Below are 27,530 nucleotides of genomic sequence, written 5' to 3' on the forward strand. Positions count from 1 at the left end.
CTAAATTTTATTACGATGACGAATTATGATGTAACACGGTAACGTTCAATGGACGAAAATTTGTACGAGAGAATGAAATACGATGAGTGAGGGGGAAAAAAAAGAATGATAAAAAATGACCGAGAATCGAGAGAGAGAGAGAGAGAGAGAGAGAGAGAGAAACAGAATGAAAGCGAAGAACGGAAAGAAACGGTCCACAAAAAATGAGGATCGTTTTAACGAACGTATATAAATAAAATTTATTTATTCATATTCACCGCTTTTCTCTTATCCAGTTGTTCGAAAAACACGTGAAATAAAAATTGGTGAAAAAATTATTCAAACAAACGGGATCACGTCGTTCTCATCTTTTTTTTTCTTTCCGTCTCTCACAAAGCAACAATTTTTCCGACGACAAAATCTATGCGAGGACATCGATAAGCGGTGCAGAAATAAAAGAAGAGAGACCATACGAAAAAAAAAATAAAGAAACAAATAACAATACGCAAAGAAAAAGTGATTACAGAAGAAAATACCGGACATGGGCATTAAAACGAGAATAAAGAGAGCAAGAGAGACAGAGAAAGAGAGAGAGAGAAATTCACATACCGTGAAGCTGGACGGATGTAAAAAAAATATTAACTATTAGGCGGGGTGATGCCCTGCCAATTGTTCCCTCTGTATTCAGCTGTTTCTGCAAGGCTGTGTCCGTTGATGGGGGCATAAACTTTCATGGCGTCCCAGTAGGGCATGCCGAAAATAAATGCGGAGCCTCCTCCCCCCCCCCCCCCCCCGTCACTCTCTCTCTCTCTTTCTCTCCTCTCTGGATCTCCGAACGGAAAAAAAATATGAAAAAAAAAAAAAATTCTCCTCGGCAAAATGTGTAACAACCCTCGATCTGCACGCGTCTGCGAACGAAACTAGAACAGAGCAGCTACCTTATGGCCATTTCCATTCCAATGAAAATGACATTTCATAAAAATCGGGGAACCCCGGGCTACCAGGCTCTCTCTCTCTCTCTCTCTATATATATATATCTATCTCGCTTTCTACTTCTCTCTGCTGCGGTTCGACGGTCTCAGCATATTTGAATAGCGTATAAGATGTGGCAGAAAAAAAAAAAAAAAAATGTTCGCGGAAACGCGGACGAGTATAGGCTCTTTATTCTAACTTCAGCGACGGTAAAACAACTCTTCATTTTTAGTAAGAACGAGAACGACTTGGTTGATGTATAAAATTGAAGATTCCGGGAGTGAAAGTGAAAGGGAGAAACGGTGAATGGGGAGAAGTATAAAAAATGAAATAAAAAAAAAAAAAAAAAAAAAATTTCCCAGACTGCGTTACCATATATATGTATATGTATGCGTGTATACCGTAATACCGCGTCGAGATAGGATATGGCTTTCTTTCAAATTACTTTTATACCTTCCGTCACATTAAATATCGAGCTTTTAAAACACTCTGATACGCCCTCGTGCGTTATACAACAGCAGTATGTATGCGGAGCTTTATTAATCGTCTAACAAAGAGAGGAACTACACACATATTATATTATCATGGTATTTATAATGTATAGCGTGCAGGGGAGGCACGACTATTATATAATGTCGTGATACCGTACATAAATCCTAGCAGATTTTTTTTTTTTTTTTTTCCTTTTTTTCTCTGCCTTTTTTGTTGCCTTTTTTTTCATTTTTTTCTGGTTTCCTTTATTCTCGTTTTTTCTACTTCGCTGTTCTTGCGATGGAAGGGAAGAAAAGAAATAGAAAAATTACAAGGAAAAGAACGAGCGCGGCAAGCCACAGTGAAAATTAATGGTTGTTGTATATTATATTATATTATATAGATATATATATATGTACGCATTATGTACAAGGCTGAATCAAATGGTTCCCGTTGTTCGTTCTCTCGCTTTCCTAGCTCGCAATAAATCTCCCATTCATTTGTTATGCCTACGGCGGTGTAATAATTCACGGTGGTTGATAATAAACCAGAAAGGGGTTGGTACTCGCACCCCTTCCCATTTGACAATTCGTAAATAGGAGACTTAACGAACAAGCAATGTAATATATACCGATCACTTTGCCAACGGGCCAAATTGCCATGCTGCGGAAATTTTCGGCACCGTATATAGAACAAAACTGTCGAAACTCTGCGCGAAGCAAAATATGGCTGCATGAATAATTTCGAAGATTGGCTTTAGACCGCTTTGGAAAAGAATTTTCATCGCAATGATCTGACCGTGACGTACCGAGATGAGACGGTGAAAGTTATCACTTGGAATGGCCGATTGCGCATGCGCGAAACAATTGAAATCTATTGGACGGCGAGATGATATTGTCGCCAATATTTTCTTCCACAAGGCAGGGGTGCCAACTTGACTCGAAACGGAGCGTTAGATCTCAAACTCTCTCGCGTCAAGTGGCGAATCGAAATTACGTTGTTACGACGACTCGTAACAATCGTCAGCCGTCAGTTAGTCGGTAATAAAAGTGTTCCTCTACCTTCCCGAATCACTGCGTCAACTATTAAAAAACTACTTAACCTCGGAAGAATTTGCGTTACTGACATAACCTCCGTAAGTCGCGATCGAAAGCTTAAAGTGTCGCTGACTTGGCTTGTAAATATCCATTTCGTGACGTCACAAGCACCGACGCCGCTGATTTCATTCGCTTGTTCCGTTAGATCCGACCAATGAAATCACTCGCAAGTCGAGACAGACTTCTTGCGAATCACGAACGGATTCCTGTCATCTAAAAAATATCCTTGTCGAATCTCCTGCCATATTTACCAAAAGCTAAATGATGGAACAGGTTTACCCGAATTACATGTGTGCTTTTATACGTCTTTATCTCCCCGTCGGATGTGAAAGAAATCCTGAAATCGTAGAAGCGGTGAATATTCAACAAGTCGATAGTCCCGATCGGCCATGTTTGATGTGACGTGTTTTTATTTATTTCATCATCAGTCATAATAAACATTATCGGCACTTTTATTCAAGCTACGATTTAAAATTTATCCTAGACAGATTCATTCCCCGGTACTCGCACGATTCGACAAGAAAATTTCCCCGCTTCTGACGTCACGATATATATATATATATATTTTTATATGATATATGACACGCCAGGTCAGCGAGGCCTTAAGTTGGCCAGCCTGCGCTAACAGATGACGACAAATCTCGCGCATGCGCATTCGAACGCTCAACCTGGCAACCTTGGCAGTTTCTTCTCGATACGTATCGGATAAATTATAAGTATAAACGATAAATCAAGGTTTTTTGGTTCGATTCTCCGGTTCGTTCGCTAGGTCGCAATGGATTTGTTGCTTCCACTCGATCCTCCGCGATCGTGAGCATCGTCGAGGCGTGTATAACGAGAAACGAATTCGAAGGCAGAATAAAACCGCGTGTCTCTGCTGTTTGCTGCCCCGATGTAGTCAGGACATTAGAGTTTCGGCTGCAGTTGATGGGCGGACTGCGGATTTTACGTCCCGAAAGTTCTTCTCTCACTGGCTGCTTGCCTGCCTTGAAGCCCGCAAAAATTATGGCGGAGTGATCCGACGGCTCGGTCCTTATCGTCGGCCACCGGGAGAGGGACATTTATCTTTTTCGATAACGATCCGGCTTTTATCCGGCTTCCTTCCTCCCCTGCCACCCCCCGATTTCAGATTACGGATGAGATTTACCAATCGGGTGGCTGCGCTACGACCACTCGCCGTATCGCATGCCCCAACGATTTAATTTTATTTGTTTAAATAAACTTTTTGGACAACCCAACATCCAAACTTTTCCAGGCTCCACTTTACCCATCTCTTCCTCTTACCCATTTACCCTTCAAATGTCTTTCACTGCTCGAAAAGTTTCTCAGCTGCCCGGTGCATGAGTCGTAATTAGGGCGACGAGTACAGGTATAGAATTTGTTGACTTTACCAAACACGGGGAAAGATTCCTCCTTCTTATTTCTGATCCAACAAATAAGTGGTCTGAACATCAATTCATGTTTTTGAGAATGAGAGTATGGCCCGAAGAAATCGTTTGATAAAGAAATATCTACCAATGTTATTTGTGCCAATGACGTTGAACACGATAGAAACGACAGCAAATTCGAATCTCACAAGCAAATACATTAGACAATTGAATAAAAAAATCTTTTGTTATAATTGGAGATGTTAGAATTGATTAAACTCCGGTGTTTCTGATGCGACGTCAATGTTTTTGGGATCATTTATCCCGGTTCCCGGACCTCCCAGAATCTTTCGTCAAAAACATTTCCAACCCCCATCAAACATGACAAGTTGAATAAACTTTCGAGTGTACAGGGTATATAAAAATTAGCAAACTGTTGTAAAATTTACGACAGTATTATAGTTCGAGCTCACCGACGCCACATTATTGCAGCAGCATCCAGCTTAGCCTCGGTTTCGGAGTAGAAACCATAGACTCCCATGGCTTGGGTTCCCTACGTGCGGTGAACTTTCGGTCTGTGGGTATTAGCCTTGAATTATCTAAGGGCTGGCGTAACACGCTACCTGATGTTACATCGAAACAGACTCCTATACGTAACATAACGGAACGGATTCCGAGCGAGCTTTATGAGCGAATCGCGAGACGCAGGAACGGGCCGAAAGCTGGCCAAACCCAACCGAACTCTACTGAAGCCGTCCCGGATCCTGAACCAGCCGAACCTAACCTGCCCAAAGCTGAACCTACAAACTTCCCGGAAGCTGTACAGAGGTTCGTCAATCTCCTCAACGTGTTTACATGCGTGTTTATCATTGTGCAAACAGCGAGAGGATTACCGCCGTTCCATATTCCGTTGGTGATGTTTGACTTAAAATTTACAAGTTTAATTGTTGTTATCCTTCTTCGTCTTCTTCTTCTTCCACTGCGGAAAGACGTTCGTTCGCTGTTCGGTTGCTGATCGGAGTAGAGTTTTCACCGGTATACTGAACTTTAAAGATTTCTCCACCTCCACTTTCTCACCGGAATGAATGTGTTCGATCTTTGGAAGTACCCGCGACATTCGCAATACGGCACACTGTCAAGGATGTAACGCGTCGTCTCTCAGTCCTCGTAGAAATCGTCGTACATAGTCGGAAGGAAATCTCTGGAGGTTCTTACTTTTCGACGTACCTAACACTGTACAACTTTATCGAATTGTCTTGTCATCTTTCGTTAGGAGTATAAAGTTGAACGGGGAACCATCTTTTTCCAAGCTGGCAATCAAACTTCTTGGAAAACAATCCGGGATACTGTCATGAAAATCGTTCGTCGAAAAATTGATAGCTTCCAATCGTTGGAAAGTACGTGAAACTTGCGACTCCTTTTACCGATCTAGTGTCGTTCGGTTCAGGATAGTTTCAACCTTTGGACCAACCGTCGTTACGTCGCTCTGAAAGTCCACGAACACAATCACCGTTTTCCGACAACGTACATGGACGACGATGACGATGATTGTGAGGAGTGGAAATCCGTCGTTCCTTGTAATTTTAGCCCGCATGAAATGCACGCGAAAATGACAATTCGATGTCCAGCGGTTTAACGGAAGTCGAACCAGGTCACAGGTTAATAAAAGGGGAGAAATTACATACCGAAGCCGTGACATCGTAATATTGACAGGTTTTCAAATGCTCATTGAGGCGTGTACAACAGATACTATATTACCGTGCAGCCAGGGACGTGGAATAATTTTTTTTTTTTTTTTTCTTTTACTCTCTTTTTTACGTCCATCGTCATTCAGAGGTTGGTTAGTCAAAATGTGACACTTTACATCAATTTTGTTACGTGCGTTGAGTCTTTTAACAGATTATTAAATTCGTAAGCTACAAACATTTCTTTCAAAATCCGAAAGTCATAAAATGTTGTAAATATAAAAAAAAAAATTTATAATATCGACGCTTCGTTTCAATAGCTTGAAAATCGTCAGAAATCGCGCTCATCGTTATCAATTTTTGATTTTTATTCTTCTCAAGATACAAATACACAATTATTGAGCCCACGCGTGCAACAACAACTTGACTCGAGTCGAATTTTGGACATTGAAACATGAACAAAGTATTTCTTCACCGTCGTACGGATATTTTAATGAAAAAAAATCAATCGTTCTACGTTTCAACAAAATTATCCCAGCCTTTTTTATCACAACAAGGCCCATAAGTTGTTGCGTTGCACGCAGGGACTCTATTTCGTTAATACACAGTGAAGGAACACGTCCCACAATGGAACGGACAAAAAGTATAGATATATTCATCCGTAACGTATATCTAACTTTAACTTTATGATTGAACACCAGATGGAGAAAGGAAATATAGACCGCGATTGTCGAACCGAGGCCGTTCATCCCTAACATTAGTATTATTTAGTGGCGTGTATGGGCTCGTATTATCGGATTAAGAGGTGGCAGGACTCTGAATAAGCATTTCGAACGGTCATCGGGTCAGTTGAAATACTCCGGTGGGTTTGTCACTGGTGATATTTATGCTTGTCCGATAAAGGGACGGTAGGAAAAGGGTCTTTGTTCGATACTGAACGATATGTGTGTGTTGGTAACCCGGGATGGAAGGGGAGAATTAGCCGGGTGTGTTTTAACGGGTGGTGAAATGACATATTGATTTTGGAAAACGGAACTGATCCGAATCGGCGAGGGAGAAAGCCAATTGTCTCTTTTCCAGACCCGTTTGATAATGGGGATGAATGGGTTGGGGGGGGAGATGGGGTGACATGACGAATCGACTCCTTCTTCGACCCCTTGAAATAGACTTCTTTAGTTCCAGTCAGTTTTAGTCAGTTTAGCCCAAGTTTCGTCGCTCCGTGACGCTTCTTGCACGCCAGAAACTGGATCCCGAGGAAATGAGTTTCACGGAAGTTTCACGGCATCTTCAAAGGACTCTGATTGAACCCAAACCGTAAGATTGCTACCGGGACCTCGTCGTTCATCCGAATCGCGTCGACACTCGTCAATGCCAAAAGTTGTTTCTTCATTTTTTTCTTTTATCGGAAACTGCAATGCCAACCGTGTCTTGCAACGCGTTGAACGTTCCAGTGACACATGTCACTCCGTTTTATTGCAGTTTCATTGAATTACACCTGTTGACGGGACCTGGGTGATTTTTGAAAAATCAGAGAGGACGGAACGTGTGACAGATTCGTCTTTTCTGGTTTTTATTCCGAAACTGTGCGAAGGTGCATCGTTTGATTTACGCACGGTATTCGAACTAACTGTGTTCAACGGAAATGGGAATCCCCTGTGTCAATGAATTTCCGTGTCTCGTCAAGTCATGATCGTGAGGTTGGAGGATAGAATAACGATGCTTTTGTTTTTTGTATCTTCAATTTCCTAGCCCAAGGAAATTTCGACCTACAAACTCGTCAATGAGTTGAATGGATTAACGGGTCGATCATTTTTTGAAAAATTCTACCACATCTTTCAAGCTACCAGCTTTGATCTTACGATCTTTTACAATGTCCTGAAACATCTCCCCGTGTAGTTTTAATTTCTTATAATTCAGATCATCTTTGTAAACGATTTTTGTCGCGACTGAACTCTGAGGTTTGAACGGCCGAGCGACGAGTCAGAATTATAGCAGATGTAAAAACATTTTTAAAAAAATGGTTCAAACTCATGAATTTTCAGTTTCAATGGTCAAATTCCGAGTGTTGTAATTCCACTCTATACTTGCTACGTACAGAGTGCGTAACGATTCAAATATCATCCCCTCAAATCAAAACAAATAACGTGTCTTGTCAAAATCGAATGTGACTAAGAACTGTTATAACTTTCTAATATAAAGTTTCAACGCGAATGATGATTGAGATCATGAAATAGAAAGTAAAGCGAGATCTTGACAAATTTAAACGTTTCTTCGACAATGTGAAAACCATTCTAGAAATCGTAAGCGAAACTGTCGACATTTGAAAATCATGTATTGAGAAACATTAAAAAGAATAAACGAGTTAAGCTGCCGTAATAGGTGAAAATTTCAACGCGAACTATTAATCGACGAGAGGTATTTTACAAATAAATTACAGAGAGCAAAGACAATTTAAATTAAAGTGAAATGATTCACATATAGATGTACCATTTAAACTAAAGAAAGACGTTTTATTCATACAATTATACCGAAAGTGAAATGAATTGAATTTACAATCTTACAATACACACTTTCTAATTGATAATTTACATACGATATGAGCGAATGACCGAGTGGACGAACGAATGAATTACCGCCATTGCTATCAAATTTAAAAAATAAGAAATAAGCTAAATACTCACAATTTTCATTCACACATGTCATAAAATATTTGTCTGATTTTGTTTTGATACAGAAATCTACATTCTTACAAACGGCAGGCAAAGCAGCTTACAACAGTTTTAATAACAACATTTCCGGGGGGGCTTTTTAAACGATGTTATTTTTTTACCCTCTTACCCTACTCTCGATTCAGACATCTGCGGGTTCCATTTGCACCCTTGAATCCAAGCTATTTTCTTGACGTTTGTCGACTGGGCGAAACTTCTTCGACTTTCAGGACCAATCTGCACTCCCTTTCCCTCTCCCTCTCTCCCTCCCTCCCTCCCTCTCTCTCTCTCTCTCTCTCTTCTTTCCATCCCCGCGTTTCTTCCTTAAATCGGCAATCTGATTTTCTTGAGAATTACTTACACCTCCTCTGTGTAAACCTTTTATATTGAAGTGCTTATGCGTACGCGGGGCTACGCGATCGGGGGTAGCTTCTTTCCTCGAATTACTTTTTCTTTTCTTTATTTTTTTTTTTTTTTTTTTTATCACGTTAAAAAGAAAATTTTAACGTTGAGAGAATTTATTGTGTATTTACCGGTCTTATAAAGGGGTTGGCGGAGGAGGGGAAAAGCCGGGCGGGCGCCGGTTTCCTTATCAGTTGATTACCGGTATAAATTTCTCCGAGATACCGGCGTTGCAGCTTCTAGTTGATCTTTGATGAAATTGATCCGCCTTACGGGTCCTCGATGTTTACTCAACCGCCATCTTTATGCCCCCCGGCAAAGTAGCTTTGCGTACATTTAGAGGTATACACGTCTGCAGGGTGTATTATACCATATATACGATGTATATACCGTATACGTGTACACGTGTATATATTTATATATATATATATATGTGTGTATATAGTATACCCACGTATATCCGCCATCTCATTTTTGAGCAAACACAGAATGTGACTCGGAGAATTCTCCCGAGTCAGCAGCAACGAGGGTGTAATTTAAGTCCGCTAGAGATAATTAATGCGGCTCTGGGTCTAGAAAAATTGAGGGATAATTGGGGGCGGCCCAAGTTTTTAAATTGCTAATTACCTCAGCCGAGAGAAACGAGGTAAAGTTTCCTGTAAATGGTCGTTAATTTATTATTTTATGAATAAATTCTTCTTCTTTTTTTTTTTTTTTTTTTTTCTTTTTTTCTCCTCACTTTTTTACCCCGACTTTTCGATTTTTATTTTTTAACCTCCTTTCCTCACTCTCGATTTTTTCGTTGCTGGGTTTGTACCTCGATATAAACCGTCAACCCTTTTCGTTCGTATAGTTTCGGTAATGTTGTGTAAGCTCCTTAGTTTATTTATTTTTTTTTTATTTTCATTTTGTTCAGAACGAATTCTTTCCTCGACTTTTTTGCCAATCGGTAAAACATGCCGTGGGCGAATATTGAAACGTGTATGTATTTGAATGAAATTGGACGAATAACACGATTCTTGGGTCAAAATAAAAGAGACAGTAATATTTGTGATCTTTGTTGAAGTTTATCAGAAAAATTGAACTTTAGCTTTATTCGAATAAACGGTTTTATAAACAAACGACAAAAAAAAAAAAAAAAAAAAAACACGACAAAACTTTCTGTCATTGGTATTCAATTGAATCAAGTTCGGACTCGATGTTAATTGAACCTTGATTTCATCATATATTGTTGTTTTAGAAAACATACGTCATCGAGTATTTGAAATAATCAAAGAATCCTTGATATGCTGTAATTAAAATGTGCGCATTTAGCGAAATCAACGATAATTAATAAATAAAAATAAACAAATTCTCTCCCTTCAAATTCATCAAAATTTCGCGTCATCATTTTTTCCGTGCAACGTTTATTCCCTTACCAATCAATCGCCCGATTCTTCAAAATTTCGCTACCGCAGCCTAAGAAAAAAAAAAAAATATTGCAAAACACTTCCCCCTCGAATGACAGTTTTTGCAGCAATGCGGCAATACTGCAGTTTCGGCGTAGGTATGAAAGAGAGAGAGAGAGACAGAGACAGAGAGAGAGAGAGAGAAAAAAAAAAAAAAAAAACCAAAAACACTCCGCCGCATACTGCTGTAATTGGAGAATGAGCATTACCGCATGGTTCTATGGGAAAATTAATTAAACCGATTGCGGTAAGGCGAGGATTCGGAATGGAATAATCGGTGGGGTGGGGGGGGGGGGGGGGAGGAGAAGGGTAGGAGGGGCACATTCTTCTCGAACGATGAAGGTTAAATGGGGGATAAATAGCTTCCCTAGCGTCCCGGGGAAAACCGGGAGAGCGCAGGCGGTCTAGCGGTGACAACGACATTCTTTCACCGAGATAAAACCACTAAATTCAGATATCTGGGGGAGGGGGTGGCGGTGGGGGTGGGGGTGGGGGGTAGAGTTTAGCGGGCAAACGACGCCCGTGGAGATCGCACGGAATGATAAGTGGCATTCGGGAACGACAAATGCGAGCCGGATTCTCCGAGGTATGTTTTGAGGGATTGCGATTTCTACCCTCCAAACCCTCGCCTCCCGGATATGGGTACCGATCCACGTCACGAAGCCAGGGGAATTCTTTCCGTAAAGCTGGCGATAAAAACCAAAGTCAAAAATAAAAGGATGCAAACGTTTTCAACTTAAACATTATCCGCTGCAACGGCGAAATTGGCCGGTATTGTGCAGAGGGGAGGGGGGGGGGGGGGGGCAATCGCGTATCGGAAAACAGCCTCTGGATTTCGTTTTTTTTTTTTTTTTTTTTTCTCATCGTCGTTGTTCCAACCGCGAGAAAAGCAAAATCGCCTTTCAAGAAAGGTTTTCACTCCACGCGGAATCGTAAAAAAAAAAAAAAAAAAAAACTAGGCTCATATTTCGGGATCTTTGTTTCGGCTGGGGAAATTGAAAAAAAAAAAAAAAAAAAACAAGGAATTTTTTTTCGAGCTTGTAGAAAAATTGATACTTGAAAGATTCGACGTTTTTATATCGTTCCAAATGTTTGAGTCTCATTTCAGCGAAATATTTAACAAATATCTGAACATCTACACGTGATTCAGCCTTTAACGAAGTATTGAAAAATATGAGAAGTACAAGGACTTTGAAAAGGAATCAGATATACATGATCAAAAGAGAAGAAAAAAAAAAAAAGGTATTGCATTTACCGAATCACATTTTTTTCAATCCAAAAAAAAATAAATACAACAAATCCTTTTTTTATGTGTACATAATTTGTATCAATTGATTGAATTTTTCCTGAATATTATTGCCGATACTGGATTTGTTTGATACTTTGTTTATTTAGGTACGTAAATGTGATTTCAGTAAATTATTATAACTTTTTCAATCGAAACGGATGAGATTTCTTTGAATTACAGAAATACATCACCGTCATATTTACTGAATTCAATAAACCTTGTGCACGCATTTCCCAAGGCTCGCCTTACAGGATTTTTATTGCAATTTATGGAATTCACGTTGAGCCAGTTGCAATCTACTTCTGCATATGTCAGGGCGAGGTAAAAATTCATGAATTATACATGCATAAGGATTTGTGTGAATTGTATAAAGCGTAGAGAGGAAAGGAAGTTGCAGATGAGTGGACATAAAGTCTCGCTGTTTAGAAGCTCGGAAAAATGAGGGGTTATCTTGGTGCTATTTTTTCTGCACAACTTTGGCGAAATGGTTCGAATTCTTCTTCGTAAATCGAAGTTATACTTCGTTAACCTTGGACAATAACGGACGAGGAATAAACGGTCCGGAAAAAATAGCGATCTGCAATTCTAACCTGCGCGAATGCCATAATATCGAAACGGTTGTCGTATCGAGCGGTAATGTTAAGGTCGTGCAGCAGTCCTACCTTTACCGACCGCGTAAACTCCCCCCTTTTCTTCCTATATTAAGTAAACAAATGGACGGAAAGGGTTCGAATTTCTACGGTGCATCGCGCTTTTGTAGCTGAATTCAGAAAAGTGAAAATGTGCGATTATCCAACCCGTCTTACAGTTTCCACATTCCCCGAACATTTGACGAGAATCAGGAATTGCGATAATTTCGTAAATAAAAAATGCACATTTCCTTTGTTTTGTTAATTTAATATAGGAAGCGAACGGGTGGACTTGCTCGGTCGGTAAAGGTAGAACTTCTACGTAACCTTAAACTTTATTCGAGGATAACCTTGTACGATGAAAGCGAAGCACATAAAAGCGGTCCTTCGTCTCTAAGTATATTGTATTGGTAGTGTACAGTCTGGGAAAATAATTGTTGAACCAAAACGAAGGCAGAAAAAAAATAACAATCACTAATTGTTCGGGTGAGGATAAAATTCGATTCCGAATGAACTTGAGCAAAAAATCACATTGTTCCTCCATTAGACAATGCCGTCAATGCGAAGATCGCATTGTTTGTCCAATTTTGGTGGATAAAAAGTATTATTACGTTTGCGAATGAATTTCGTGCAAATCTCTTTGAAATGAATATTTAATAATGTTAATATGTTTTCGTGATTGAGGCGCAAGCTTATTATTATTCATAACCTATTATGAGTATGCATTATATACAATGATTTGGTGTGGCGATTAACCGAGGAGCTGGGGAATAAATTTGTTTCAACCGGTATTCGGAGAATCCGTTTACGGTAAAAATAAACAGCGATTCATCAATATCGGACGAACGGCACGGTTAATTGATGCCGTAACGTAATTACTCTCGAATGATTAACAATTGAGCTTATTTATTCAGAATTCCTGCTTTTCAAATTTGTTTATATACATAAATCGGTTCAATTTAATTCAACACGAACAACCCCAGCCAGATTTCTCTGTAGCCTTCGTTCTATCACTTCGTTTTCATTTCATCGCTTTTTCTTTGTTCAGCCTGTACGCCAAACGTGTCCTTAAAATTGCTCGTAGAGCATGTTAAGCGGGTGAGATAAGCCGGTAAGTATTCTTTGACGGATCGCATTTATCGATAAAAACGAAATCCAGACTATATCATAACCCTGAACTAATACAAGGTATAATCAAGGGCTATCGGCCCATGAGCTTACGACGAAATCGTCTTTGGGGGGGGGGGGTATTTTTCAAAAGTACGCTTGTATCCAGGTACAGATAACCGTTGGTAATTCTGATAAATTCCGTATTGAACACGAACACAAAAAACAAAAATGCACCGTAGTTATTACCTACTCTACGCAGGCAGTTAATGCTGTTTAGTTTATCGCGCGCATTTTATTATCGCACAATGTAATATCGGCTTGATTCTACTAAATCAAATTTTATCACCTTTGACGCTGCCCCCCACCCTCGAGATAAAACCGGAATCGAACTTTCCGTGATCAGTGAATCGCAGACGCGCGACGTTATCCGCATGCAGTTTGCATTTCAACGCGAGCTTCTGGCGCAAGAAATCTATCGAATGCGCCTGCGCCGAATCGGCAGCGCGAATGGGATTCGATTCTACATAAATCAGCTCTACAGAGCATACGTTCTACAGAATATTTTCCTACGGATAGGAATTCGAAATTCACATCAGAAATAATCCCGTATGGATTATTCTACAAGAGAATTGTTCTACAGAATATTTTTCTACAAAAAGGAGTTCGAGATTAGTATAAAAAATAATTCTGTATTAATTATTATACTGGAGAATCGTTCTACAGAATATTTTTCTGTAGTTGTCATTAGCTATAGCTTTATTTTCTGTTGGATGTGTAAAACTATAAACCTGTTCTGTAGAAAACTGTTTTGTAGAAAAATATTCTGTAGAATAATTCTACTGTAGAATAATTCGTGGAGGATTATTTTTGATGCAAATGTCGAATTCCTTCCTGTAGAATCATTCTACTGTAGAACCATTCTACTGTAGAATAATTCGTGGAGGTTTGTTTCCGATGTGAATCTCGAATTCCCTTCTGTAGGAAAATCTACTGTGGAAAAATATTCCTGTAGAATATATTCTGTAGTACATTTGCGCTGTAGAACCTCTGGCATCGAGTAAGTTGCGTATCCGCAACGGCGATCATCGCGTTGGAAGTATGGAAGGTTCTAGAGCTAAAGAAAAGTATTTCAAATGAGTTTTCCACTGAAAAAGTGTTCGCCTAAAAGCAGGAAATAGTGATTCAACTAGTCATCAAAATGGCGTTCATAAGCAATAAGGGTAACAATCTGATTGGCGTTTCGTAATCAAGGTTCAAACGGGTTCAATCTGATTGGTGTTTTGTGGAACTTTTACTCCACCAACGCCACATTAATTTTCCTCTAGAAGAATATAACCTTTTTCGACGGGACACGATGTCCCTTTTCTGCATCAGGTCCAACACCGCGGACCGCTTCTATTCAAAGTATAACCCGCGCCTAAGATCCTATTAGGAAGGCATCTGTTTGCATGACTTAAAATACAGAGTGTCTTGCTAATTGGTTGGATTGGGTTGGAGAGTACTTTTAATGCTTGAAAGCTTCATAATTATTATGATATAATTAAAATAAATTAAGCTTGAATAAAGTGAAGAAGCTGCAGACTCGGACGGACGAGGGTTTCAAGCCTTTTTATCGTGGAAACAACTTTGTTGGAAAGTTTTTGTTTCTCTCGCCGCTTCGTCGGCTCTTTCCAATTTCCCTGCTACGCTGAAACCGCAACACTCCAACACTTTTCCCCATGCGATTATACACTGACAATCAGACTCGCAATCAGTATATATTTTTCCTTCTTATCTTCAGATGACATCATAGTCAGCGTCAACGTCCCGCCCCAAGCCGAAGTTGGATCCACCGTCGATTTCACCTGCCATTGGAAGCTGAGTCCCGGGAACAAACTCTACTCGGTAAAGTGGTACAAGGGCGAACACGAGTTCTTTCGATACGTGCCCGAGGGCGATCCGCAGATGAAAACCTTTCACCCGATCGGAGTTTCCGTAGACGTGAGTTCACTGATTTCATGTTTACCGTGATTACAATGTCAATGGATGTAAAATTTGACTTGGTTAAAATTGGCAGAATGCCGGCAAGGGGGTGACTTTTTTCCTATCCTCAAGAATGTCGTCATTAGGACAAAATCAAAACGCAAACGAGATATTACATAGAACTCGGTGTATAATGAATTTAATAGGTTATAGGATATAGATGTTGTAATTTATTGATGTTTCAAAATGTCGCTCAACTATTTTTTGACATCAACTGTAAATTAATTTGTATTCCATTTGTACATTGTTTATAGCAAATTCGCAACCTAGCAGGTCCATTCGTCAACTTCTGGTTGACATGTAGTCCAATATTAGCTTTAACTACGTCTTTTTCATCGGTCTCTTATTACTCAACTTCATTTTTTCCCATCAACAAGTCGAATACGAGTCAACTGCGTGTTATTTGAGATATTCTTTCATTGCACTCTTAGGGGACCGAATTTACTCCGAGTATCTCACGACGCGGCATTTTGGTGTCCGACTCGATGACGGCTGACGGTTATTGTCGAAAAAATGCTGATAACGTCGTCAGAAAAGTATAACATGCAATTAAATTTCGTCGTATTACAATTTCTGAAGTTCAAGCCTGGGCTTTTAGAGGTTGTTGTAACGGCAAAACGTGAATGCAATGAAATTGATACGAATGGCGTGAGGCGCGGTGATAGATCACATGTGGGGGGGGGGGGAGGGGGTTCTGTAGCTATAAATTAATTTCATACTTTTGTGAGGAAAATTTATCGTTGTTGAGACCGTAGTTAAATTCGCTAATTTTGCGTCATACACATGTACATGTATAGAAGTGTGTGCAAAGTTGAGAAGTTGTGAAAACTCTTTCGCAGTTTCCACACGACGTCACGGAGGGCTAACGAATAGCGCTACTTTGCCAAAACACGAATTCCCTTTCGGTGACAAATAATAATGCAGCAAGGCGACGTTTTCATTAATAGACAAACTAACGCTAACTTTAAATACGGCGTACACCGAGATCCAACGAGGAAGAAAGTTAACGTCTTCTCCAGCCTTCCAGAATATCTTTGATTCGTCAGTGCATACACTCGGACCACGTAAAGTTAACTCTTCGGATGAAATACAACCCCTCCAATGCAGTTTCCCCATTACTTAACTTGAATCTAGACTCTCGGCTTTAAGTATATACAACGCCAAGATTGACTACTAGGTATTTGTAACCGTACCTTCTCGTATCTTTCAACTGGACACTGTGCCTCTCAAACCGTATATTTTCCACTCGGATCAATAACAGGTATAGCGGGTATACCTATGCCCTCGAAGGATTGCGGCTTGGATTCTGGAAGACGACCAGTGCCGCCTCCTCTAGAGTTTTCCATTCTTCGTCTGAAGTGGCTGAAACACTCGATCATCAAACCTCGACGAGGTCACTCACCGGACTCTGTGATCGGAAGAGGACTGGTTGATCGAAAAGTTGTGACAATTATTTCGCGACTGTTGCAATTCATCGAATTGCAGAAACAACGTGGGCTTTTGATCACCAAACTGTGGAGCTGATTGAGGGTTATAGGTACCAGAGAAAGCGGAGAACATATAACCAGCTCAAGTTATTGCCAATGTTACAGCTAGTTCCTAATCGTAAACGCGGAGGTAAGGTCAGAGGGTCAATTACCAGTTCACAAAGCTCGTTCCGCGTCTCTCTTGATTATTTAAATTTAATTAACGCTCCACGGTAACGTCCTCAGCCATTGGATATTTGCCTCAAGTCGAGCACGGTTATCGAATAAGATTCGGTGATCTTACGGAGGAGGATGAGAAGGTGGACATCTCATGAAACCAACGTTGATGTTTACTCAGAAAATATTACTACAAAGATATCACTGGCGGGGTTTTCCCTTTTGTTTATCCATCGATTCGATACCTTTTATTAATTAAAATATTCATCCAACAGCTAATTGATTCGGCTTCATAACGCTGACGCTGATTATAGACTTCGGAACAACCTTTGAAAGGAGCTTTTCATTTCGTATGCTTTTTCTTTCCACTATTTTTCGTAGTAACTTTATCAAGAAGAGCGCTCGCTTACCGAACTACTACAGTACCATTCAGCAAGTATTTTCCTGCAATATCCTAGATTCGCAGGAGCTCTTTCATAGATAAACTCGAGTATCACTCGACGGGGAAATGATTTAATCAAGTCTGTATTCCGAGTCACAGACGGATGTTAGAAACCCTGGTTATTGGTCTTCAACCTCGGCATGTTTACAGTAACTGACTGTGTACGTAACTTGCTAGTTTACTTGGATCGGATCACAGGGTCAGTGGTTAAATAATTGCTGGATCAAGCCAATCATGTACATAAGAATCAAAACGCAAATGGCGTTTCGTCTTCTCCCAAAGAACGCATCGGTGTGTTCATCAAAATTGTTTCACAATTCCATCGCAGGAGGACAGGATGATGTGAGAAGCTTATAGTCGATGATGTAGCGCCGCGTTGAAACCGCAGAGTAATGTAATCGAGTCTGTTCCGCGTTCCGGAACGATAATAGACGGACGCAGATAGATGGTCAGATGATTCGCCGGAAAGTTTCCTATGAGCAATTGCCAAATTGATAGCGTGGTGGCGGGTAGAGTTGAAGGGAGTATTAAAGCCCCCGACAATCAACTAGATAGACTCTCCACTCTACGGTGATGAATACAGGCTTGGACCAGTCACCGTGATATATACTCAATGGCCCTGCTTGCACCAGACTCGACGTTGGATAAACTCGGACAACATCCCCGCGACTCGGACGGAACTAAAGTGATTATTGAAACGATTGAATGGAAAACTGACTGCAGACCAGAGGAAAAAAAAAGCCACCTCCATCGACTGCAGTTATTGAGCAATCGCTAGTGGTTCTTGACAATGGAATCGGAACCTCCAGCACTGTGTATGTACAAACCGTTGAACCAACTCTCGAATAGTTGTCGCTGTGCTCTGTGCACTTTGTATGATAACCTTGATTTTAACCGCGCATAGCAGTCTGATCGGCCAGTTGACAGAGAGAACGATGAATGACACTTGTGGAAAAGACATCAGGAGATGTCGGATGATGAATGAAGTTGAGACACGAGGCTCAGATCACATTTCTGACAGTTGGAAAGAACGTCGCGCTGGTTTCGGTTGTATGGAATATCGTTCTGATCCCCGTACATCTACACACATGTCAACGACAAAAGGGAGTCACGGTTGTTGAACAGGTACGCCGAACCTTCGACACCTACGAACCGAGGATCTTCTTGTCACATCTCAATAACGCTTCGACACCGTGTATTCGCAGGGAGGTACACACAAATATGCGATAAAGGCATTTCTATACCCGATGTTCCATGAGCGAGATGACACGTATTGAACGACCCGTAATAACCGGTTGAGCTCGGGCAACAATACTATTCGAGCCAGAACACGTAGATGGCGGGTAGGTCCGCCCTTCCTTCGCTAATAACGCGTCATGCATACTCCAGTCATTTCCCAACAACCCGTACCATGTGCAGCATTATAATATTCCACCATTGGCATGGTCTCTATTAATCGTGCACGATCAGCTCTGCCAGCGACTTGTCATCTCCAACATTACCAGCTATTTCTGCCCGCCTATTTTGGTAGATGCAGTTTTTTGAAGAAAAAGTTGACGGTGATTGAACCGTAGATAGTCTAAATCAAAAGTTGGGAAAATCTGTAATAATGTTGACGGTGAACACGAATGAACAGCATACCTACCAAGTGATTGAAACGAACCTGAGCACATTCGAGTAACGCAAGCTGAGATATCAACAGTTTAAGTAGAGGTCTTATAATGACAAGCTTGAAAATTCTTAAACTTTGGTGTCTTTAAATGTGCTAATCATAAAACCTTTCTTCAGATTCTTAACATCCTTATGTGGCTGTTGTTCAATTCATATGCACAATTATTGGCGCCAGTAACATTGCCGGAGATTTTTGAAAGGGTGTTTTCTCCTCAGGTAGAGTCCGTAGATTCTTCAACGGCATTCACCACTCAGATCTCGAAATTGGTGTAACATGCGGTATCATGTATTCCGGTTGAAGAATCCCCGTTCCGCGGAGCCGGCAAAACTTGTGTTTGCCTTTGAATTGTCCCTCACATGTATCTTCCATTTGGTTTTTCTCCTCGGTCAGCAGTGTGGGATAACACTGGCCTGTTTCACTCTCCCGGTCCTTTCGCTCTCGATAAATTGGCGTTAACGGAATTAAAGAAACCCTTTTCTCCGAACCATGGGTCTATAACGCACCTTGCAGGCGGTCAAGCTTGGTCATTGGGTACGGTAATCTAATCGTGTTCGTATCAATCAATCATCCAATTTCCTACGCCACACCGTCGAAGAGGATACGAGATCCGAGGCTGCGGTACGAACGGAAAATGGAATTGGGCTGGTTGTACCGAATTCCCGTAACGCGAACGTATACCGGCTACTAATTGGACCTCGGATGTGGCTAATCGAACGCGAGGAGACGGGCTGCGAGTCATCGCTCGTCCGGCGGTGTCGTTGGACGAAATTTAACGTAGTGATCGCGACGACGCATTATCGACAAATCATTATATCGCCGAGGGTCGCGGTGAAAGCGCACAGCCGGTATTCCACGCCCAAACAATATCCGCACCCTGCACCGGCTGCGTGGAGCAGCTCACGACGACGTCGACGAGCAAACTCGGTCCAGGAATTCGGTGGAATGCTACGACAATCTCATACGCTATGTATACACGATGTCGCCGAAACAGCAGGGGAGAGACGACGGCTCTTTGAATTATCATCACGGGAATTTCAAAATCGCGACTTGTCAGTCTCTCCCGTTTTGTCGACGCGTTGCCTGACTGCTCGACATTGGAACTTCATCAGCGTTCCCGATTATTATGTGCGCACACGTATGTATATTGTACGTATTCCACCTTTCGCAGACGTCGCGGTTTCTACCCTCGTAACAAGCCAAGTAACTGACTTCCTTCCTTCCTTCCTTCCTTCCTTCCTCCCGTCCTTACTGCCTTCCTCTTACTTCTTGTTGTTACGTCATTGATTTGGAAACACGGGATGAATACTCCCGCGTATGGCGACGAGATGTTGAGAGTAAATCAAAATTATCGCGTTGGTGATGGTATTTCACTTGTGAAAACTCGTAGTGACTCCATTGGTAAAAAGTGATGCATGCAGAAAGGAAGAATTTCAGTGCGAGCAATAACCGCGTGAAGTCGTTGATGTGACTTGACTCATTCTGCTTTATTGAAACACCGGTGATGAAATAAAACAGTGAGTGTTGGTGAGAAACCGGACTTGACAATCGGTGCATCCTTACGCCTTGTTGCTTTTGGAAGTGTGACTTCGTCTTATAATAGTTTGAGAAGAGCCAGGACGCCCTTGGATGAAATCAAATTGGATAATTGGATCTGGGAAAAGGTAAAGGATCCATCAGGGATAGTACAGGGTAGTCGGAAGGTAGTTTGTACCATGTTCGCCGGGAGTTGTGAAAAGATTTTTTTTTGTACCGCGCTGAATATTGATGTCGGCTGAGATATCCATTAAAAGTTAATATCACCCCATCGTGAAAGTCACTTTTTATCTGGTCGTAAATCAATTTGATTAAAAAGTAGTCAACGAGTTTTCTCTATCTTTTTTTCTCTCTCTCTCTCTCTCTCTCTCAATCTCTCTTTCTCGTTTCGTTTTTCTTTTCTCTTTCTCCTCCTCGTCTGATCCGACCTTGGTACTCTTTAGCTGCTGAATCATTCATAGTTGACTGGAAATACGTATCGAGTTACCATTGAGTTAAATGCCCGTAGACCTTTGCTCAGCCCGATCACGTTTTATATATGATTGATTAAAAACTTTTCACCCTTTTCTTTGCTTCTCGTTTCTTTCTACGCGGTATAAGGCAAACGTCTTGCGTTAATTACAACTTCTTTAATTTCACTAAAAATATTTTTACCCCGGGGGGTCAAATATGGATGTAAATTCGTGTAGCGATCGTTATATGTTACACGTTCTAACGTTCCCCCCACCCTGCAGCTTTCAAACAATCTTTGCAAGTATATCCTTTCCCGTGAAAAGTTTGTTATTAACCTATCGAGTTTACGGCGCCGAGTTAACCAATACCTCATGGCTACGGACCTCGTGGTTTTAATTACATTTCATTATCTTTCCAACCGCCACACTTTTCGAAATGATTCTCAACGTTAGGTTGCAATTCAAGTTTGCGCGGGTCGGTGGGAAACGTTGAACGGAATATAAAAGATGGAATAGGTTAGGAATGGTGGAATCGCAGTGGAACGATGGAATAGAATAGGAATGCAGAACAGCAGAGGAACGATGAAATAGTATAAGTTTAAGACAGATGGCGTAAGGACGCTACGTGATTGAAGTATAATCAGTGTTGCCAACTTCGCGATTTTCTGCCAAACTTCGTGATTCTGGAAGGCTTATGATCGGAAGACTCGGCTGTTGAGCGATTAGCGAGAAATCTGGTGTTTTAGATCAATCGGTGATTTCAGTGGAAAATTTGTCGATTTGAACGAAAATCTGTATTTAATGCTGGAAATTCGACGATCTTAAGTTGAATTGGTATTCCAGTTGTGAATTACGGGAGAATGGAGGAATGGGAGCCTACTAAGGATAATTACCGATAAAATTCATAATCTATACGATTTATTTTTTTATTAATTACGAACGTAAGCTTTACTCAACTGGCTAACAGAAAATCACTGAAAATTCATAAAAATTTTTAAAAAACTAAGAACCGTAATTCGTTCCCATTACCCTACACCTCGGGAAATGGGAGCCATTAAGTGTTCCAACAACTCCGTGTCATGCACAAGTTTTTGAAGCTCAACTTTTTACAAAAGAGGAAAATGGGCGGCGTAGAGAGTTTTTGAATAAAAATTTGGCATAAAAATTATAAATGTTTGAGGTGTGGGGTGCATGGGGTGGAAGGGGGTTCCAATTTGTACTGCTTTATGTCTATTTTTCACGAGGACTCCTTTCGCGGAGTAAAATCTCTTATCAAAGTAAGCCTTCAGAGATAAACGACGAAGCATTTTGGGGCTTCGAGACGTAGCTTGGATCTCGGGTATAGTGGCGGGCCTCTCTGGCCTCGACAATTCATCTCCCGAAGGCTTTTGGCCTTCTCTCTATTTCTTGGGAAATTTCTCGTGGCCCTGTCAACCTTGGGGGTAGGTAAAACGAATTAGACAATTTGAAGTCAGCGCGTTCTTTATCGGCAGTAGTCTCTGCCCCACCATAACGGACTCAAAAATAAACCCCTGAGGAATTCCTTACATCGACATTCTTGCGTAATGCGATACTGACTTAATATCCATTCACCCTTGGGGCGACGCCTGAACAAGGATATTCCTTATCTTTTCTCTTGGATCCTTGTTTTTAATACCTCGCGATGCCCGATCCCTAAGGCTTTAAACTAAGTAAAACATACCATGAATTGCTCTCGGGATGGAGTATAACGCGTTGGAAGTAACCTCCTCTACCTACTACTTGTACAAATTTTCCTTCTCCCGATCCTCATCCTCTTACCATTATGCACTCTCCTCGAAAACTCGGCACTCCTGGTTTTCCCAAGATTATTATACATGTAGATTGCAGATCTATATATGTGCGCGTCGGTGTTACCTTTGTGTAATTTAAATACGACTGGTGGGTGGTATTCAAAACGAGAAAAATAAAATACGGTGAATAAAGGGGGGTTAAAATTGTTCATTCAACCGGGTTACGTTTCACCCTGTATAACCTACACACCCACTCACACACACACAGGGTCGCGTTATATTATTATACATGCCTCCTGAATTCAAAACCACGCAGCCTCAAGGAGTCTCTGCAGCAACTTGCCGAGTATATTAAACAATGTATTATAATATTCATCTCCGTCAACCGCGAAACAATTTCCTTTGCGTGAATTGACAGAAACAATAAGTTGACACTCCGAGGTTTACTTGTATTTACGATAACAATACCAACGAAAATTATGATAAGAATTTTTTTCCAATTCCTATCCAGACTCCAATTTGCATAATGTGACGTACTGCTAGATACAGGTAAAACGAAGCGATATAATTAACGAAAATGTGCATTAGCTCGGGTTAGTGAAATTGTTCTTAAAAGCTGAAGAAAAAGAAAAAAGTATAAGAAAGAAAATTTTCACCGAGAAAAGAGGAAAGAGATGAAATTAAAAAAAAAAACTCACCCACCGGTAAAAGCTCGAGATATTTGCGGAAGGAGGTGGCTGCCGGCTATGTCTATGTATAGTTATTTGAAAGCGAACCCGGAAGCCGATGATGGGGCGGACCGGGAGGGGGGGGGGGGGGGGTAAAAGGGGAATAATATATGGAGAAAGATGCGAGCGGGATGAGAGCAGCCTAGAAGGGAAAATGGAGAGGGGACCGACGATGGGGGGGCGAGGGAGGGAGGGTGGTACGTATAGGGCAAAAAAGAGAAGCGCCATTACTTGAGCAAACATTTTGTTTGTTCGCAGAAAGAGGCCAACACCGAGCACTCGGTACGGCTGACAAACCTAACACTCGAAACATCCGGACAATACAAATGCGAGGTATCGACGGAGGCTCCGGTCTTCGCCATCGGTTACAAGTTGGCCAACCTCACCGTTGTCTGTAAGTTACTAATTGATTTTTATGTATTTATATATATATATATATATAGGGGAACGTGGGGCACGACGGAACCGTTAAGCCGATAATTATTTTTTTTTTTTTGGCTTTATTAGCACCGGGTACAAGTTGCTTTGATCTATCTCGAAAATTTCGTCAGTACTTTGCCATAATTCGAGCAAAAAAATAAAAAAATAAAAAAATCCCTGGGGCACGACGGACCCCGTCCAAAGAACGATGAAAAAAAAATGACTTAATTTTTCTAAAAGTTTTGAAATATTTTTTATTCGAAATACTCTATTTTGTTTACGAATCGCTTATAAACCCTCGATTATTAAACTATTGAACATGACATTTTTTTTTTTTATTTCAATTTTGAAAAAACTTTTTTTCCGGCTAATCTTTCATCAAGACCGTTACGCCCAACGATCCCCTATGCAGAGTGAATGGTCCGACACGGATGTGCTGAAATTCTATGGCAATAGTATATTGTGTGAAAAATTTTGACCCGAGTCACACACGATAGTTTTTTTAAGAAGTGAATAAAAAGTGCCGGAGATTTGCACGGTAATTTTTTGGGACGCGATTGGTCAATTTTCTATCCCTAGGGGAGAAAGTGAAGCAATTGTGGACTGCGCATGCGCAAACCCATCTTTACAACACTGAGATGAAATCGACTACTTTCGTCCCGTTAAAAAAGGAACTGTGTTGTCAAGACGACCAACATTTTTGAGGTTATATACATTGCGGTGACCTGTTATATAAACTTATGACGGTTGGTCAACCTGACAAAACAACTGCTTTTGTTGTAGAATTTTAACGCATGCGTGTTTGAACAAGTATATTCTGTTTTACTAATGTCGGATCTTCTGTGTGAATCTGTGTTGTTGTCTGTCTTTTGTTTCCTTTTTTTTTTTTTTTTTTTTTTTTACATTGTATATTCATTTTTACACCAAGAGTTCTTCTTGAACGGACTTGCTCGACAATTGCAACTTGTCTAGTTTTATAACCGTAGGCAACTTCGTAAAAATGTTACCAGCACGGTGTTTAAAATTTACTCGTTTCGAATGAAATTTTTACGAAAAACTTTACTCTTTTTCGCGAAAAAATTTAGAGTTGAAAGTACAGATAGACTCGAGGAGGTTGGTCGATCGAAAACCTGTACTACAACTGTATCCTAGGGAAATAAATAACAAGTATCGATCTTTGGTGAACCAGGCTGCTTAAACTTGTTTTAAAAAAATTTTCCAGCATCTCGGATTACGCAAAAAGCGTTGGGGTATAACGTTTGAAATTTGGAGAATTCGTAATTTCGAATACCCCGGTGGGGGAGATGATTCGTCTACAATCAAAGATTAACTTACGCATCGTTAATCCTAATTGGAGTATTGTTGATTGAAGAGAATATCATGCAAATTGGAATAATCCGACAAGGCGGCTCAGGATGCTGACAATGAGAAATGAATAACGAGGGGCGCAGGGGAATGAGGGAGAATACACTTTTACGTGTTTCACTTCTGTTACAAAGGGACAATTATCACCAGCCGGTAGAAACTCCCCGGCTCTTCTAAACTTGAGGCGCGCGCGTTTCAAGCCTCGCGTCCGAAAGGTTACATTCAAAGCTTTTTAACCATTCTCATATTATATGCGAAAAAGCGGGAAAGGCATTAAAAATTTATCCGCGTTCCCTCTCTCTCTCTCTCTCTCTCTCTCTCTCTCTCTCTCTTTTTTTCCCCCGTTTCTCTCACTGTGCGTATTTTTATTATTTCTCTTTATTTTTACATTTGAATTTTGTATTTCTCTCGCATTGTCAAAATATTTTCGTTACTGGTATTTGTTTAAACATAAATTGGTGAACAAGTTTAGCACGGTTTAAAATATTTTCCCATGTACATGGGACGACGTATATACGGATCGTTTGTTACGCCGTGAACATGTGCGGACCAACTTTTTTCTGGCAAAAATGAGACGGAGAAAAAACGAAAAAAATTTGTGGCTTGTTCCCCCTTCTCTTATCGCTTTTCGTCCGAGCTGTGTTTTGCAAGCTAATACGCTCGTGTCTGCGTTAACCGATTCAACCGAGCCGTTCTTTGTCATTTAGATTCGAGTTTTGCAAACAAAATTTTCATTTATTCCAACCTGCGAGTCCAATGAATTTTTTTATTTTTTTTTTCAGGATAAACGTGATTCTGTCCACTTTATCGTAGATAATTTATCAAATTTGAGATGGGAAGAAACAGAGAAAAATTATCGTGAGGTTTTACACGAGACGTGCGACGTGAGAAATGCGTAAGAAAACAAGTTGATAACGAGTCATTGATGTGTTATAACTATATCTTCGCCGATTGATAGAATAAACAAAAGCCAGTTCGAAAGTTCGGTAATAAAATAACAATGACAGTGGTAATAACAGTAATAGTAATAATCATACGGGAAAATTTATACTATGAGCAGGGAAAAAGTTGCGGTAATACGTAAACATTGAGGAAAAGTTTTTCCCTTATATACACAAGCCGATGGCTTATGAGAAGACCAACGACGCATGAAAAGACGCATTCGCATATTAAGGATGTACCCAACGTACAGTCGTGTCTGAAAAAGTTAGGCGTAAAAAAAAAAAATTAATAACTCAAAGTTCCCACGAGGCACGAATGAAATTTATTTTCAAAGTCAGCAAATAGATTTTTACCGTCTGATCATCGGACCATGTTTGGAAAATTCGTTCAACTGCTTCGCAAAAAATCTCAGGTGTAAAGAATTAAGATTAGAAAATAATAAAATCTCGCCAAAATTGATAAAATACAGTTGAATTCTTTCAATTGAAATACGTTATTTTTAATTTTCATCTTCTTCTTATTCAACCGCGTTGAGGAAATAAATTGTTTCAATGAAATTAAGGTGGATTATTTTAGTATCATATCTTTCGAACTCTGTTGTTCAATACTGCTTTTTCTTTGCTTCAACACTTTTTCGATCAGACTGTACGTTTGGAATATCCTCAAGACAGTTTTCCTAACTCGATCGTTGTGATATCCGGCTCACCGGATAATATTCTTTTTCCCAAATTACGATAATATCCGGTGTTCAGTAGAGGGAAAAAGTCTTTTTAGGTTCGTTAAGTTTTTTTTTTTTTTTTTGCATCGCAACGTTTCGTAAAGCGATATGAATCCCCGTCGTCCCGACGACTTATCACAACGTGATAGATGAAAAATCGTGTCGCGCGACGTTTGTTTTCTGAATAACTACACGAATTTGGCACGAAGATACGGCATTTCGATATACAACAAGAAATAAGGCAAACTCCTGTGCACGGTGCTGGTAAAAAATGTGAACCTTCGACTAAAGAAAATTGAAAAGCCATCAGACTGCTATAATACTCACGAAGCAATTAGTCGGTACAGCTCAGAGCTGCTGCTGGCCAACTGGAAAGGTTCTTTAAATTTATTAAAACAAGAACGAGACGATACGGAAAAGGAGAGAAACGGAAGGCGAAATCGTGGTAGAAGTAAAAAAAAAAAAAAAAAAAAAAACGAAAAAAACTTCAAACTTCTTTCTAAACTTTACCACAATTGATTCCAACGTCTGCTGCAGGTGCTGACACTTCTCTCAAAGTATGTATATATGCACACACGCCTTATATACATATACATTATATACATCTATGACAGAGACACCTTGGTGTACGTATATAGATAATCAGATATTGGAATTCTCTATTT

General features: G+C 40.4%; 1 protein-coding gene across 5 annotated transcripts in view; it reads left to right on the forward strand.

The window, feature by feature from the left end:
- The window catches only part of LOC124219293 (nectin-1-like), a 111,441-nt gene that overhangs the window by 60,736 nt on the left and 23,175 nt on the right, over nucleotides 1-27,530 (forward strand). For 2 of the 5 annotated variants that reach the window (XM_046626640.2, XM_046626641.2), the window contains 2 exons: nucleotides 14,937-15,136; nucleotides 23,679-23,814. In XM_046626640.2, the coding sequence (XP_046482596.1) occupies nucleotides 14,937-15,136; nucleotides 23,679-23,814 (336 nt within the window). The other 3 variants (XM_046626642.1, XM_046626644.1, XM_046626643.2) reach the window with 3 other exon arrangements.

This window comes from Neodiprion pinetum, chromosome 5 (assembly GCF_021155775.2).
Source record: "Neodiprion pinetum isolate iyNeoPine1 chromosome 5, iyNeoPine1.2, whole genome shotgun sequence".
In the NCBI taxonomy this organism is placed as follows: domain Eukaryota; kingdom Metazoa; phylum Arthropoda; class Insecta; order Hymenoptera; family Diprionidae; genus Neodiprion; species Neodiprion pinetum.